This window comes from Telopea speciosissima, chromosome 3 (assembly GCF_018873765.1).
Source record: "Telopea speciosissima isolate NSW1024214 ecotype Mountain lineage chromosome 3, Tspe_v1, whole genome shotgun sequence".
NCBI lineage: Eukaryota > Viridiplantae > Streptophyta > Magnoliopsida > Proteales > Proteaceae > Telopea > Telopea speciosissima.
The window spans coordinates 11,380,950-11,395,628 of NC_057918.1; the positions used below are offsets into that span (position 1 = coordinate 11,380,950).

At 38.8% G+C, this 14,679-nt stretch overlaps 1 protein-coding gene across 1 annotated transcript in view; it reads right to left on the minus strand.

The window, feature by feature from the left end:
• The window catches only part of LOC122654289 (proline-, glutamic acid- and leucine-rich protein 1), a 42,292-nt gene that overhangs the window by 2,282 nt on the left and 25,331 nt on the right, over window positions 1-14,679 (minus strand). The window contains exons 6-12 of the mRNA XM_043848308.1: window positions 12,883-12,954; window positions 4,244-4,303; window positions 3,963-4,092; window positions 3,679-3,872; window positions 3,328-3,509; window positions 2,768-2,895; window positions 303-589 (exon numbers count right to left, since the gene is read on the minus strand). Of these exons, the coding sequence (XP_043704243.1) occupies window positions 303-589; window positions 2,768-2,895; window positions 3,328-3,509; window positions 3,679-3,872; window positions 3,963-4,092; window positions 4,244-4,303; window positions 12,883-12,954 (1,053 nt within the window). The remainder of the gene's footprint in view (window positions 1-302; window positions 590-2,767; window positions 2,896-3,327; window positions 3,510-3,678; window positions 3,873-3,962; window positions 4,093-4,243; window positions 4,304-12,882; window positions 12,955-14,679) is intronic.

The window sequence follows — 14,679 nt, forward strand, 5'->3', positions numbered from 1 at the left end:
AGAAAATATTCCTATGCAAAAATTCAGTGTGATATGACAATCATAAAAATTATATCTACACTTCTCTGATCGCTTCCCTGGCATCTTTTCACCATTCAAACATTCTAAAAAATGAGGCTTGGTCTCTTCTAGCCTTCTAGGCTGTAATGGTTGCGTTCAATGTCACCATGTTTCAAAAGGCCCATTATGTAGATTAGCCAGCTAATGGTTGGCCCTCTTATCTAGCCGAAAGGTAAAGGTTCATCTACAATGATTACATGCAAGCTACCATTATATTTTTCTCTGACATGAAAGATACATACCACAGTAAGAAGAACTTCCAGAGCCTGTAAGGCAGCTATCTGGACAGAGGTTGGAACTTTCGGTTTGTTTTTATGTACTTCAACCTCTGAGCCAACTCCATTCTGGTGCTCCTCCAAAGAGCTTGCTGCAGTAATATGTTTCCGTTTCTTATGTCTAGGTTGCTGCAGCGCTTCAGTTGTGGCTTTTAAACACATTTTAGAAGATGCACTCTCATGCCCATGACTAACAGAATCTAGGTCACTAAATGCATTTTTAACAACTGCCTGGGCAAGGTATAAAGCTATTCCTGCACAGAGACCCAAAACTCCAGATTAATCATACCACAATCTGATTTATGAACAAGATAAATGCCCAGTAATATATTAAAGAGCAGTAGGATGGAAAAGATTGTAGAAAAATCAATGCAGTATCTAACAACAGCTGAGAAACAAAAATAGTGAGGGTCTGACAGACACTAGATGATCCATTATAAAGTCAGACAGTTGTAATTGTCTATGATGAGGTCTCCACTCTCTTTTGAAGTGATATCAGATATCATTCAATCTCTTGGTATAACTCCTAACTTTTCAATGGTGAAGGAGTGCACAGACACAAAGATATACATTTGAAAAATGACTGTTGGCAACAAAGCCACAAAATCAATAAATGAGATTAGAAAAGTGGCCGACAAAGCCACGGAGAGGATTAATGGGTTTAAGTTTGTAAAGTTTAGTGATATTCCAGCATATGAGATTAGAAGGGACTCGGCTCTTCTTTTTCAGTGTCCAGTTTGACTTATAGCCTTGTTGGCTATTTTATAGTCTTGGGAGCCTTTCACCTACTCTTTCAATAAAAAGGATTTTGCTTAATCCAAATGCAAAACACAATATCCAAGAAATTCAGCTAAAACATATAAGAGAAGTATTTTTTTTTTTTCACTTCCAGCAATAAGAAGTTGGATCTACAATCCTCTTTCTGGGGGAGGTGTATTTTTTTTTTTTTGGGGGGGGGGGGGGGGGCGGCGTGGGGTTGGGGTTGGGGAGAGGAGAGATCAAAGAGCGATGAAGTTGTGCTATTTGCAGAATATAGGCTAAAACCTAAAGCAAATTTCCATATTAATTCATAACAAGAAAATCTGTCTTGTGCCCAGAATGAACTCGTTATACAAAGCACTTGACAAAAAATACCGACTGGTAAGTCACTGTTATCAGACTCTACACTCTGATAATTAATGAAAACTATTGATTTGTAAGGATTCTGGCCTCCAACTTAGACACTACATAAATACTCCAATTAATTCTACCATTTTACAGACAAGAATAGTTAATTAATGTTAGTCGAGACTATGTAAGTCTTGGTATAAGCACTAGCTAGCGCTAATACCGAGATATGTTAAGGGTAGTTTAGGCATTATGTTTTGTTTCCTTCTTCTTATTTTCCTATTATGTCCCTTGGTTATTCTTAGTTATTATGTGAGAGCTCAAACATTAAGTTGAGACTCCCAAGGTTACACAGACCTATCGCCTCTCAGGCTCTCACTGTTCTCTCCTTCTTCTCTTACAATTAATTCTTGTATTTCTTGTGTGTGAAGTCCTAAACTGGATCTTAAGTAACACAATCACAAGTAATATTCTGTTATTCAACTTAAAACTCCGTTCAGTTTCAGACAAGAACTAAAAGGTTGTTTGTAGGGACCATATTTTTGTCACATAGAAGGATGATATGGCAATTCCAACTATAGGATGGATAGGGCATGGACCACATGGTCTGGATTGGCCATGTGTCAAATCCAGAGCCAAATTCAATCCTATACCCTAACAGAATTGGCAAGCTCCCTTTCGGTTGTCTATATACTGTCTCAGTAGTCCTAAATTTTCAAAGCAATTTTTTTTTCCCCATTTGGCCAATCCCATAGAGGCTGAAACTTGTTGCATAAGCAGAGTATATTGTGGGTTACCTGTCAACAAAATTTTGGTCCCATCCAACCTGCCATGGGACAGATATTTGGGCTATATAGAAAGGCCTAGCTCAGTGGATTGGGCAGGAAAGAGCTGCCAATATAACTATTGGAAGACAATTCATATTTAATGGTGCCAATGTAGTAAGATACCTATTTACATATCCATCTTTTAGATCTTTTAAAACTTGGATTGGATGCACATGTCATATCTGTCCCAGAATTCTGAAAATCTAGAATTGTATCCTTATTTTCTATCCACGTCCACATGTGTTATCCATATCTGCGCATCATAGATGAAAGCAGGAAGGTTCTACACATGCAATGTTCACAAACAGATCAACTTTTGGCTTTGACAGAGTTCTAAGTGAGGGCATGTGTACCTAACCCTCTGCATGGCAAAGGTGATTTGAGGAACAAGGTTGACACGACTTTGATATGTTATACAAATGGAGTTCCAGTAGATCTTTGTACAGCAACACAAAATAAACAAAAGATATATGCACTCTGAAAGAAATTCCTGCATACCAACTCCTATGGATATCAGCAACATCCGCATTATTGAGTAGACCTTTATCCTCAATGATGGATGTGCACATCGCCTGAAATACTCAGTTAGGAGTCTAACAACATCTGCAGCATGTGGCAATAGCTGACTGCCAGGGGAAAAAATTAAAAGAAAAAGATGAGTAAACATTATTCTAATTTGCTGTCTAATGTTCAACAAGTAGAGATACTACTGAGTAATTTATAACTACACCAGTGACGTTAATTGAAAGAAAATTCTCTTGTGAGGAAATTCTTGCAGCAGCATAACTTTTGAACTTGAAAATAAGAAGGCAAAGAAGGAATAACAGGCACTTCCATTCTATCATCATTCCCAATTTCAAATTAAGAACATGCAGTAGAGTGAATAGATCCCTAAACAAGATGGAGTGCATTACACTGTATACCATAAAACCATTTAATAAGTTCACTAAATTGCAGAGTTAAGGAGGTTGATCATAAAACATCGATGCTCCACAAGATTTTTCCTCGCAAAAAATCCATTAGTGATACTAAAAATTTATGCATGTATAACAGTTTACCTGCGTACTCCCTTAATGATTGCAATCAGAAGATCCAGGCTGTACGAGTGCAGAACTGTAAGCTCTGAACAAATATACTCTTGTTGCATGACTGTGACGAAGGACAAGCCTTTTGACAATGAACCATCCACCAACAGCACTCTGCTCACAAGTGCTAGTAAAGGGTGAACAGGAACAGTCACCTGGTAGGAAAAATGTATGATGTTTCTGAAGAACTTTATTGTCACTTCCATCTCAAATATTTTAAGAATTACTAAATGTAATTGAATTATAAAATATTCTCATCAGTAACTGCATTCAATTTTTCTACTGGAATTTCTCAATAACACTCAGAGAAAATAAAGTTACTACCTGAACAGGATACGGATTAGTAAGCATTGTGCAACAGCAGAGTACCAGCATAGACACACTGGGAATTATTAGCTTCTCAGACTTTTTGATTGCTTGATCTGAGGCTTCTCCCGACATTGTCTGACCTCCCAAGGGAGGAGGGGGTTCTTTTCCTGGTGGAACCAACCATTTCATAGCTTCATTACCTTTAGTTTCTGCAACAATGCACACAGAAATGAATCTCTAAAACCAAGATATGGAAAAGCTCAGATCCAGCATAAAGATAAAATGGGTACATTATATACCTTCCTCTAGGCCTTGGAACACATTATATAGATGAACATTTATCGAGATTAGAATTTTTTGCATCATTAGAGACCAGCAATCCTCGTCTCCTCTTGACTTTGGTAGCAAAGCCAAGCAATGAGAAAGCTTCTAAACATAGAAAACCAAACAGAACTGAGTGATACTCAAAAGTCAACGTCAAAATTGAACAGTTCTTGTATGGCTATGCAGTTCAAACTTGCAGGCATGAGTTAAGGAGGATGGAGATTTCCATATCAGACAACCACGTAATATTACTCACCTTTGATATACTTTCTCTGCATTTCCCTGACATAATTTTTGACGCAATAACAGCTTCAGCCTGTCAAAAATACCGTGCTTGTCTTAGCATGTATCCATTAGCCAAAAACTCCAGTGTTATTGAAAGAACATCCTACAGTATATGCAAGTAGTGAAAGTAATCAATTTGCATAGAAAAACTACACTAAGACCACACCTTCCAGAGGTTGCACTTAGTGATAGCATTCGTATTATGTCTACAATGCATCTAAGGTTTTACGTTCCACCACGTGGGGTGATTCAACCCCTAGCAAAACCAAGGAAGTTGGTATCATAGTTCAAAATCTCGCTGAACTCAAAAAACTCGAGCTTCTCGAGACGAGAAGAGTTATTTTACGAAACCAAAAAAAAAATATTGTAAAAACTCAAAAATCTCGACCGCGATTTCGAATATTTCGAGAATCTCGGAGAAATCTCTGTGAAATCTCGACCTCCTCAATACTCATAGAGTCATAGTATTGTATTGTTAGGACTTGGGAGTTAAGACGTGGAAGACTAGGGTAGTAAGGTGTCTATGACTTATATATTATTCATTGTACTTAGGTTGGGTGTCTATGTAATATGCATTGTGAACACTTTATTGTATCTTGTGGTTTGTAGTAGAAATTTTAAGTCTTTAACTATTTCATAAATAATTATTCAATATTATGTGCATAATTTACTTGTTTTGCTTGCCAATTATATCTCATATCATTCAAACAATGTGTAGAATAGGCAATATTACATTAAGGGTTCGGCCTTTACTGCCAACCAAGGGTGCAAATCCAAAACACTAAATCGGGTGTTTTTTTCCCCTTCAATTTAAACCTTTAAATATGTTTATTAAGCCTAAAACAAGCTTACCATAAAGTTTCGGAGCAAACTATGGCCATATGCCCACCGAAACATAATTCCAAAGCATAAAAAAAAATACACTGTCTCGCCGAGATCTCGGAAAACTCGACCTGGTCGAGACTCGAGACCATGGTCGAGTCCGAGTTTTAGAACCTTGGTTGGTATCCAGTATTCTATCCTTTAACAACAACAATAATAATAGTGGTTTTTCCTGTCCCAAAAAACACATACGCCATAATCATTGTTTGAAATCTCGCGATATCTCGGTATCTCGGGCTGGTCGAGATATCCGAAATATACCGAAATATGGTATTTTTTCTGCCATATTTCGGCACTCCATCTCGATGGGTTTTTGGCTATTAAGGCCTGATACTTCATGTACACCCTTATTTAAGCTAAATAAACACATTTAAACCTCCATATTGCAAAAAAAAAAGAACTCAAAGTGGTGTTTTGGGTTTGCACCCTTGATTGACTGTATACGGTCCGACCCTGATGTATAAAATAATTAAATACATATTGTTTAAGTACTGAAAGACATAATAAGAAATTTAAACAAAGTAATGAAACAAAAATAAAGTCAAATGTAGCCTTTTGTTTAAACTTTAAAGTTTAAACTCATAAAGTCACAAGTGCATAAGTTATGACTCATAAACTTCATAATAGTCAATAGTTCAATACTCAATACACAAAACATTTCTACGAAATTTACCGAAATATACCGAAATGTACCGAAATTTACTGCTCAATACACAGTATTTCTACGAAATATACCGATATTTCGATGAAATTTGAACTTTTTTCATTTCGGAAGCCCATCTCGTCTCGGTAGTGTCGAAATTACCGAAATTTAGGCGATATATCGCGAAATTTTGTACCATGGTCATAATCATGGTTCAAAAAGATGGACTCGGTCAAAACCTACTGAAAAGTTTCAGTTTCGACCTGGCCTGAGATGAAACCTAGCTCGACTCACTAGGTACTCCCACTTTTGACCATTACTTTCATTTTTCAGTTGAAATCTCAATAGGTTTTGGTCGTCCCATTTCGTTTCGCCAAAACGGTATGACCACTTTGGTATAAAAACACAAAGTCATTGAAATGGGTACTGTTGCAACCAAAACCCTCTGTTAGCAAAACTTCATTTTTACCTCGATTTTGGCCTTTCACTTCCAAGTCTTGGTGGAACAAGTTATTAGAAGCTTGTACAAGTCATTTACAACAAACATTTGGTGGATTTGAGGGAGATTGGTTGAAGATTCATTGTTTGAGGTAATGCCCTTTTTCCCTAAAGTAATATGTTACAAAAAAATGGGGTAAATATGTAGTGGTTAGGCTTCAACTTTTTGTATGTTAGATAGTATTAACTGATCGACGACTTCACAAAGTTGGATTTAAAATTTCTTTTTTTATAACTTTCTGGTTTAAAATTTCGATTTTATTGCAACAATTTTTTGAAAAAAAAAATTGGGTTCATACTTTAGTGGTTGGAGCTCAATTTTATATATGTCAAACACTGTTGGCCAATCTATGACCTCATGGTACAGCCTTTATCTGCCAAAAATAATTATTCAGAAATTAGAAGAAAAAAAATTATTTTTAACAAATCAAATAAATTACAAAAAATATGGAAAAATATTCTGGTTTGGTTTGAAAATAGTGAAAATTTAAAAAAATTGTGGTTGTCTTCTCAACTCAAAATGATGTTTTATGTTATTCCATACTTATATATTGGTTAAAATTATTTTTATGCAAGGAAAAAATATGATTTAGGTAGAAATTAGGAAATAGATTTAGATTTCTTGTCAGAATTTTAAATTTATGTAGAAAATTTAATGGTCACTTTTTGTTGGAATGGTGTAGGAGCACATCATGGCTTCTCTAGGAGATGGGGGTGACATAGCATGGACGCGTGGTGTACCTATTGGGAATAACACGAAGAAATCTCAATGCAACTATTGTGGGAAAAAATCTTGGGAGGTGGGGCCACTAGACTGAAGTGGCATTTGGTAGGTTAATATATGGATGTGGCCAAACCCAAGGTTCCTTATGAGGTGCAAAAGGCCATGGCTACCCTCGTTTAGGGAATGATAAAGAGGAAATTAGACAAGAGGCGAGCAAGGGAAGAGTTTGACGATGCAACACTGGAAAGACAGACAGAAGCAGGAGGGGACTCTTAAGACTCTGATTTTGATTCTGATGAGGATTCTGTGCCTGCTGATGTGGAGACAGAGATAGAGGCTAGACAGATACAGCAGGGACCGGAGCGAGCCGTGTCACACATCAGCAGGAGCAGGATAGATACAAAGACTCCAAGGGAAGAGCTAGTTCCTCCTGAGTAGCTGGAGGAGAAGCTGGTCCAAGTGGTAATGGCTCTAGACCTAGAGGAACTGCAGGAGAGGCTGGTCCTAGTGGTTCTGGCAAGGGCAAGACGAAATAGAAGCAGCTGAAGTTGCCATTCAGGAGGTCAGAGAGTGTGAGAGCAGCTCCCCCCCCCCAATCCCCAGAGGACAGTGATGATGATCTTATTGACATACTTGAGCAGGATCCTACAATTTACAAACCGAAGAGTTGACAGCGAAAGCTGAAACAGTTGTGGGGTCAATGGAAGGGTATGGTGGGGGACGCAGTGTCAGAGTGGTTCTTTCACCACAGCATCCCAGCAAATGCCACTGAGGGGACCTACTAACAAAACATGTTAGACACTGCGGGGAAGGCTGGGGAGGGAGTGAAGGGACCCACTGCTTATGAGTTGATGCATGTGTATCTGCCCCAAGAACTTTTTTTTTTCTGGTTCAAAGCCCCAAGAACATGAGTTGTTAAAGGAGTACATTGAGACCCTCAAGAGTCTATGGTAAGATTATGGAGCACTGTGATGTGTGATGGTTGGACTGGACCTACTAGACAGTCCATCATCAACTTCAAGATATATTGTAATGGGAGGACTGCGTTCCTTAAGTCAGTTGATGCATCCAAGGAAAAGAAGTATGCAAAATATAATTACAACTTGTTGAAGGAGGTGGGGATAGAGAACGTTGTCCAAGTGGTGACGGACAACGATAGTAATTTCAAGAAGGTGGGGGAGGAACTGATGAACAGTAGATACCGCCTTTTTTGGATCACTTGTGCAGCCCATTGCATTGACTTTATGTTGAAGGATATGGGGAAGAAGGGGTATGGAGTAAGGTTGAGAGGGCAAGACAAGTGACCACATTTGTGTACAACTTTGGATATGCTCTATAACTACTAAAGACCAAGTGTGGTGGGGGTTTGATTAGGCCACGCATCACTAGATTCGCCACCAACTACATTGCCATGAAGACCTATAAGGCAAAAAAGGTAGGACTCAAATCTATCTTCGCCTTAAATGAATAGTATGGTTGGAGGGAGGCGGGTTCTCCAGGGAGTAGAGCTGCCCAGTCGACCATATCTAGTGAGCTATTCTAGTACGACTTGAAGATCGTCACATTACTTGAGCCAATGGTGAAAGTGTTGAGGATGGTTTGATTCCGAAAAGAAGCTTACCCTACCACACTTGTATACGGCAGTGGAGATGATGAAGGACCATGTGGTGGTGGGAGCTACGTCTAGATAGTCCAAGATCGGTTGGAGAGGCAACTTATAAATCCACTGCATAGTTGTCAAGGCGTCCAGGCGCCTTGGTCGACTTGGGCGCCTTGTTGGTGTCGCCTTGCTTTTAGATGAAGACCTTCAGGGATACACTAGGGACTTTTGGCCATGCTACCGCGCAGGCTGGTCAGGAAAAAATGTTTGTGGTAGGTCCATTAACTTAGTTTCTTTGTTCAATTCACAATTTCATATATGTATCCAAGTTCTAGAACTTACCAAAAATATTGTAATGCAGGCGACTAGTGTGTGCTATATGGGAGAGATGCACCTAACCTGAGGACGATAGCAATTAAAATCCTCTCCCAGACCTGTTCTGCCTCTAGATGCGAGCGCAACTGGAATACATTTTCACTCATCCATTCAAAGAAGTGGAACCGATTGGGTCATAAACGACTTGAGCAGCTGGTGTATGTGCACCACAACATGCGATTGAAGATGCAGCAAATAGAGATGGGGATGGACAATGACAAAGACCCGATTGAACTCAACAACATCTTCCAACTAGAGTCAGATGAGCAAGATCTCCTGTACGAGTGGGTGAAGGATCGCGGTGACCCGATGATGGATTAGACTGGTGGTATTTCTAGTCAAATGGGAGCCGATGTTAGCAAGTTCATGTCTTCGCAAGAGGGTCGTGTACACACATGGATAGCCCACCTTTTGAGTCCCCACCTGATGGGAATGAAGAGGATGTTGATGGGTCGCATTCCAGTGGCTATACTCACACTATCGCCCTCTGATGGTGGAGATGATGAGGGTGATGATGGTGATGATGGTGGCAGTGGTGATGATGGTGATGATGGTTGTGATGGAGAGAGATATGCAAGCCTTCGAGATGAGTATGACTAGGTAGAGGTGGAGTTGGAGCCTATCCGATTCACAAGAGAGACTCAATTTGATCATGCTACCCAGGATGCCAACCATGGTGCACATCCACATGTACAGGTTAATACCAGAGGCCTGCGCTACAAGTTCAGACCAGATGAGGAACATTGACATGGAGATGGATGTTTCTTCCGTATCTGACACACCTAGAGGCCTCGATCTGGAGGGTAGAAGTGGGTTCGGGCAGCCAGGACAGTGGTGTGCACCATCATTTCCCATAGACACATCTAGTGTGGGATATGGTGGTTCTGATCAGCATGGCTCATCATCATCTTCGTTTCACACTACTCATGATGATCAGTCACAGGGTGTGGCATCTTTTGTAGATAGCATCTTCTCCTTCCCAGGAAACCAACAGCCCTATCAGTCCAGTCCACCGAGCAATTATAGTGGAGGCATGTTTGCATCATCTTCCCGACCCGGTGATCTATATTTGAAGTTAGGGTACCTAGAGTATGTGGATGATGAGACATATAAGGCTGTTGTGATGGACTTTGAGCGTTTCTTCCGACATACCATGACATGACCATCTTTTGTAATCAAGTTGAATGAACGATTTCGATGGCGGCAACAATCTTCCTCATCTTTTGAGCCTGCCCGTAACTCTGTGGTATTGACAAAGAGTAAGAGGCTAGGAGGAAGGGCAAGGGACTTCTACTTATTTGCACCTTTGATGTGAAGTCGGTGACTATACACTTAAGATGTAATATTTTGAAATTAAATGATTTTTCTCCATTTGTCACTTGCAAATGCATATTTTAATTGGTTTTATTATATTTTGTAAGTACTAAATAATGTGTACCATAGGTTATCTTTGAGAAATATACAGGCAAGATATGGCGTACACTGCCAGCCTAGGCCCTAGGGTATGAAACCATGAGTGTGTTCAACAATCTAAAGGTTCCACTGTGTTTAGTAAATGCTTAATTTAGGTCTTTGCCAAGTTTCAGCCCAAAATATAGCCATTTGACCACCAAAATGATCAAACAAAACCAACCACCGATTTCTACAAGATTTCAACCAGATTTCGGTCCAAACCCTGGTCGAAACCGACTTCTTGAACCTTATGCCACATTTCAGTCAGGTTGGAACCTGAACTTTGTGGACACCTTGCCCATGTCACCTACTCACCTTCATTTATCAAGTTTCAAGTTGTTTTTTGGACAAATTTGAACTGCTGAAAAAACAAGGGGTAGGGTGCAATACATGGTGGGCCTTAAGGTTGAGTTTAACCACTAAATTTTGACATGTGGTCAATTGAAACCTATCCATCCAGCGTCAAATGACCAGATCAACCCTTCATTAGTATAAGAGCCGCCAGACAAGGAAACAATTTTAATATTATAATATGATAATGATGATGTTGCTTGGAAACAGCCTCTCCACGAAGCAGGGGTAAAGCTGTGTAAATTTACCCCTCCCAGACCCTACAGTAGCGGGAGCCTCATGAACTGGGATGCTCTTTTTTTTAATGATGATGACGTTGATTCTGTTAGCTTACACATAAGCAGAGGATCAGATTCCAATTAATGAGTACCAGCTAAGAGATCAGCATGGTGAATGGAAGGGATTAACCCACTGTAAAATAGAAGTTGGCAGCTAGCACATTTAAGAACATCTCCAATACCAATTATTTGATATCTTGGAGTAGTGGACTGGTATTTGAGTTATACAAATAGCATGAAAGAAAAGAAGTTTTGAAATTCAAAAAGCAATAACTTATGCTTAATCTCTATTAAATACCTAGAATAAGAAAAATATCTTTAAAAAAAAGTATATCTTTGACATATTCACATAGTTCAAAAACTCGCTGAAATCTCGATGCGAACTCGAGAATCTCGAGATCCTCGAGATGAGAAGACATACGAGACACAAAACGTGCACAATTTTAAATAACTCGACCAAAATTTTGAATATTTTGAGAATCTCGGAGAAATCTCAAATATTTTGAGAATCTCGACCTCCTCAATACTCATAGAGTCATAGTATAATATTGTTTGTACTTGGGTGTCTATTTAATATGCATTGTTCACTGTACTTGGGTGTCTATTAATATGCATTGTTCACTGTACTTTGTAATTTTTACTTTAAGTCCTTAACTATTTCTTACATAATTATTCAATATTATGTGTCTTCAGCCATTATTGAACGATGCCTTTTTTTTATTTTTTATTATGCTTCATGGAATGGGAACAATATTTTAATCTACTTAACATAGAGAGAATAGGGTGGAATAGAGATAAGAGATATGTATGATAACTGGCTTTACAAAAAAATCTCCACAACGTCGGAGTGAGGATACCTTACCAGTTACCACTAGGGGTGCAAGTTTGGCCCTGTCGGCCCGAATCCGCCCTGAGCCCGAACAGGGCCTGGGTTGAGATATCTTGGCCTTGAGGGTGGGTCAAGGCTGGAAATTTCTAACCCTAAGGTAGGGTTGGGACGGGTCAGCTCGGAGAAATCTCGAATATTTTGAGAATCTCGACCTCCTCAGTACTCATAGAGTCATAGTATAATATTGTTTGTACTTGGGTGTCTATTTAATATGCATTGTTCACTGTACTTTGTAATTTTTACTTTAAGTCCTTAACTATTTCTCACATAATTATTCAATATTATGTGTCTTCATCCATTATTGCATAATTTACTTGTTTTACTTGCCAATTATGTCTCATATCATTCAAACAATGTGTAGAATAGGCAAATATTACATTAAGGGTTTGGCCTTTACTGCCAACCAAGGGTGCAAATCCAAAACACCAAATTGGGTTTTTTTTTTTTTTCCAATTTGAAGATTTAAATATCTTTATAAGTTTTGGAGCGAACTATGGCCATTTTCCCACAGAAACTTCATTCCGTAACCCCCAAAAAAAAAAAAAATAACTGTCTCGCCGAGATCTCAAGAATCTCAACCTAGTCGAGACGAGTTTTCAAACTATGCATATTAATCATATTAGATAGTTATTGTAATTACATAACAGATATTAAGCATCAAGAGGTAAAAAAATACTATCATGGTTATGCTTAAATATGATGGCTAATAAATCATGAGGCATGCCTTTTTCTTTTATAATCTTTATTTTTTTTATTTATCTACTCTTTTTATATGTGGTGGAGGTTAGTAAGAGCTGGACAATTTCATGACTACACATAGGAGTAAACGTCAGGGGGATAACATACATCAAGCCTGAAGAATAGTTGATGAAATAGATAGTTGAAGTTTATTGCTCAAGGAAAAGATACACAACTCACACTGTCATAATGACGATGGACGGAATAAGGAAAGAAAGTTATAATGTTGCATAACAGAACAACCGCCCCGTCCTGCAAAAGCAACCACGACAGAAATATGAATCTAAAAATTTAGAGTTTAAATTATATGAAATACTATGAAGGAATGAATCAATTTGGTCAATCCTTGGCAAATAAATTAGTGGAAACTGGAGGAGAACCAAGAGTTCAAGCCACATGGCCACAATGGTGTCGAGAAAGAAAACAACCCTGGCACACACACACACACTCTCTCTCTCTCTCTCCTTTTTAGCCTTTGGGGGGGGGGGGGAGGGCGAACAAACACGTGCACAATGACACCAGCAAGGAAATTGTTCACATTCAATCAAAATTATTTGAAAATAGCCACTAAATCATGAATAATTAGTTTAACCATGTAACTACATAAAGGTCGTACCCAATGCACAAGGCCCCCACGTTTAGCAAGGTCTGGGGAGGGTCTAATGCATGTAGCCTTGCCCCTGTTTCCAGAGAGGCTGTTTCCAGGACTTGAATCCGTGACCAATCGTTCAGCAAGTGAGCACTTAACCATGTAACTACATATAAATGTTAATCAATTAATCTCACAATCCACCATTTATAAACCGTTTACTAATTTAAGACTTGTAAATGGAAAATAACTAGCTGTAACATGCACCACAAGCATGTTACATATTACAACCTTAGCTTCTTTCACCTCAAACACATCAATGTTGACAATTTAAGACATTCACAAGTATGCCATTAGCCTGTAACGTACATGTGAAATTCCTCCAACAGATGACACGTAGGACTACTGGAGTTATATAAATACTCACACACCATATCAAACCCCAACCCCAACCATACAAAACGGTTTTGATTCCTTCAAAATTGAAATAGCATTTTTCTAGTCAAGGTCACAGATCAAGTCTTTCTTGTGCATTTCATTCTTTCCCAAAAATAGAATTCTTTGACCTTCCCACAACAGAGAAATACCATAGATCTCTGGTGACATATGATCGATAACAAACCAAAAGAAGTCTAGCCCTAACAAAACAGGTTTTTTTAAGGGTTAGAAATTACACAAGTAAACCACTGAACAAGTTAATTATGGTTTACAGCCCCTATAACCAGGTATCTCCACTTGGCCACAGTACCAGTATCTGTGGATACAACATGGAAACAAATATCAGATATGGCATGGAATGGGTACAACCAACCATATTCAAGAGTTTGGGGAGTAAGAATACACAAAATCACCAATTAGATCAGGATATTTGACACTAAGATCCAATGGCTGGGCATCATCATGTAGACTGGAAGATATTTCCTCTTATTTATTTGTCACATTAAGGTGAAATTTATGTTGGTCCAACTTTTAAAATATGGCCAAATAAGGAACATTGACCTACCAAGGAAATCCATTTTGCAAGCATACTGTGACATATTGACATGACACACAGAAGGAGGAGGAATCAACAAAGGGAACCAAGCGAAACAGCAATACTTTGGACTTGAATCAACAAAGTAGCACCAAGCTTCTCAAAATCCAAGATAAATGGGAAGAAAATAAGAAAGAGAGGATATAACAACGACAACTCAGCCTTATCCCAACTAAATAGGGTCGGCTACATGGATCCTTGCCCTCCAATCAGCTCTATTCGAGGTCATACTTGATACAAGGCCTAGGCTATGCATGTCTTTCCTTACCACTTATCATAGGGTTATTTTAGGCCTGCCCCTAGTTCTTTAAGTTCCTTCAGTCTGAATCAAATCACTACTTTGTACTAGAGCATC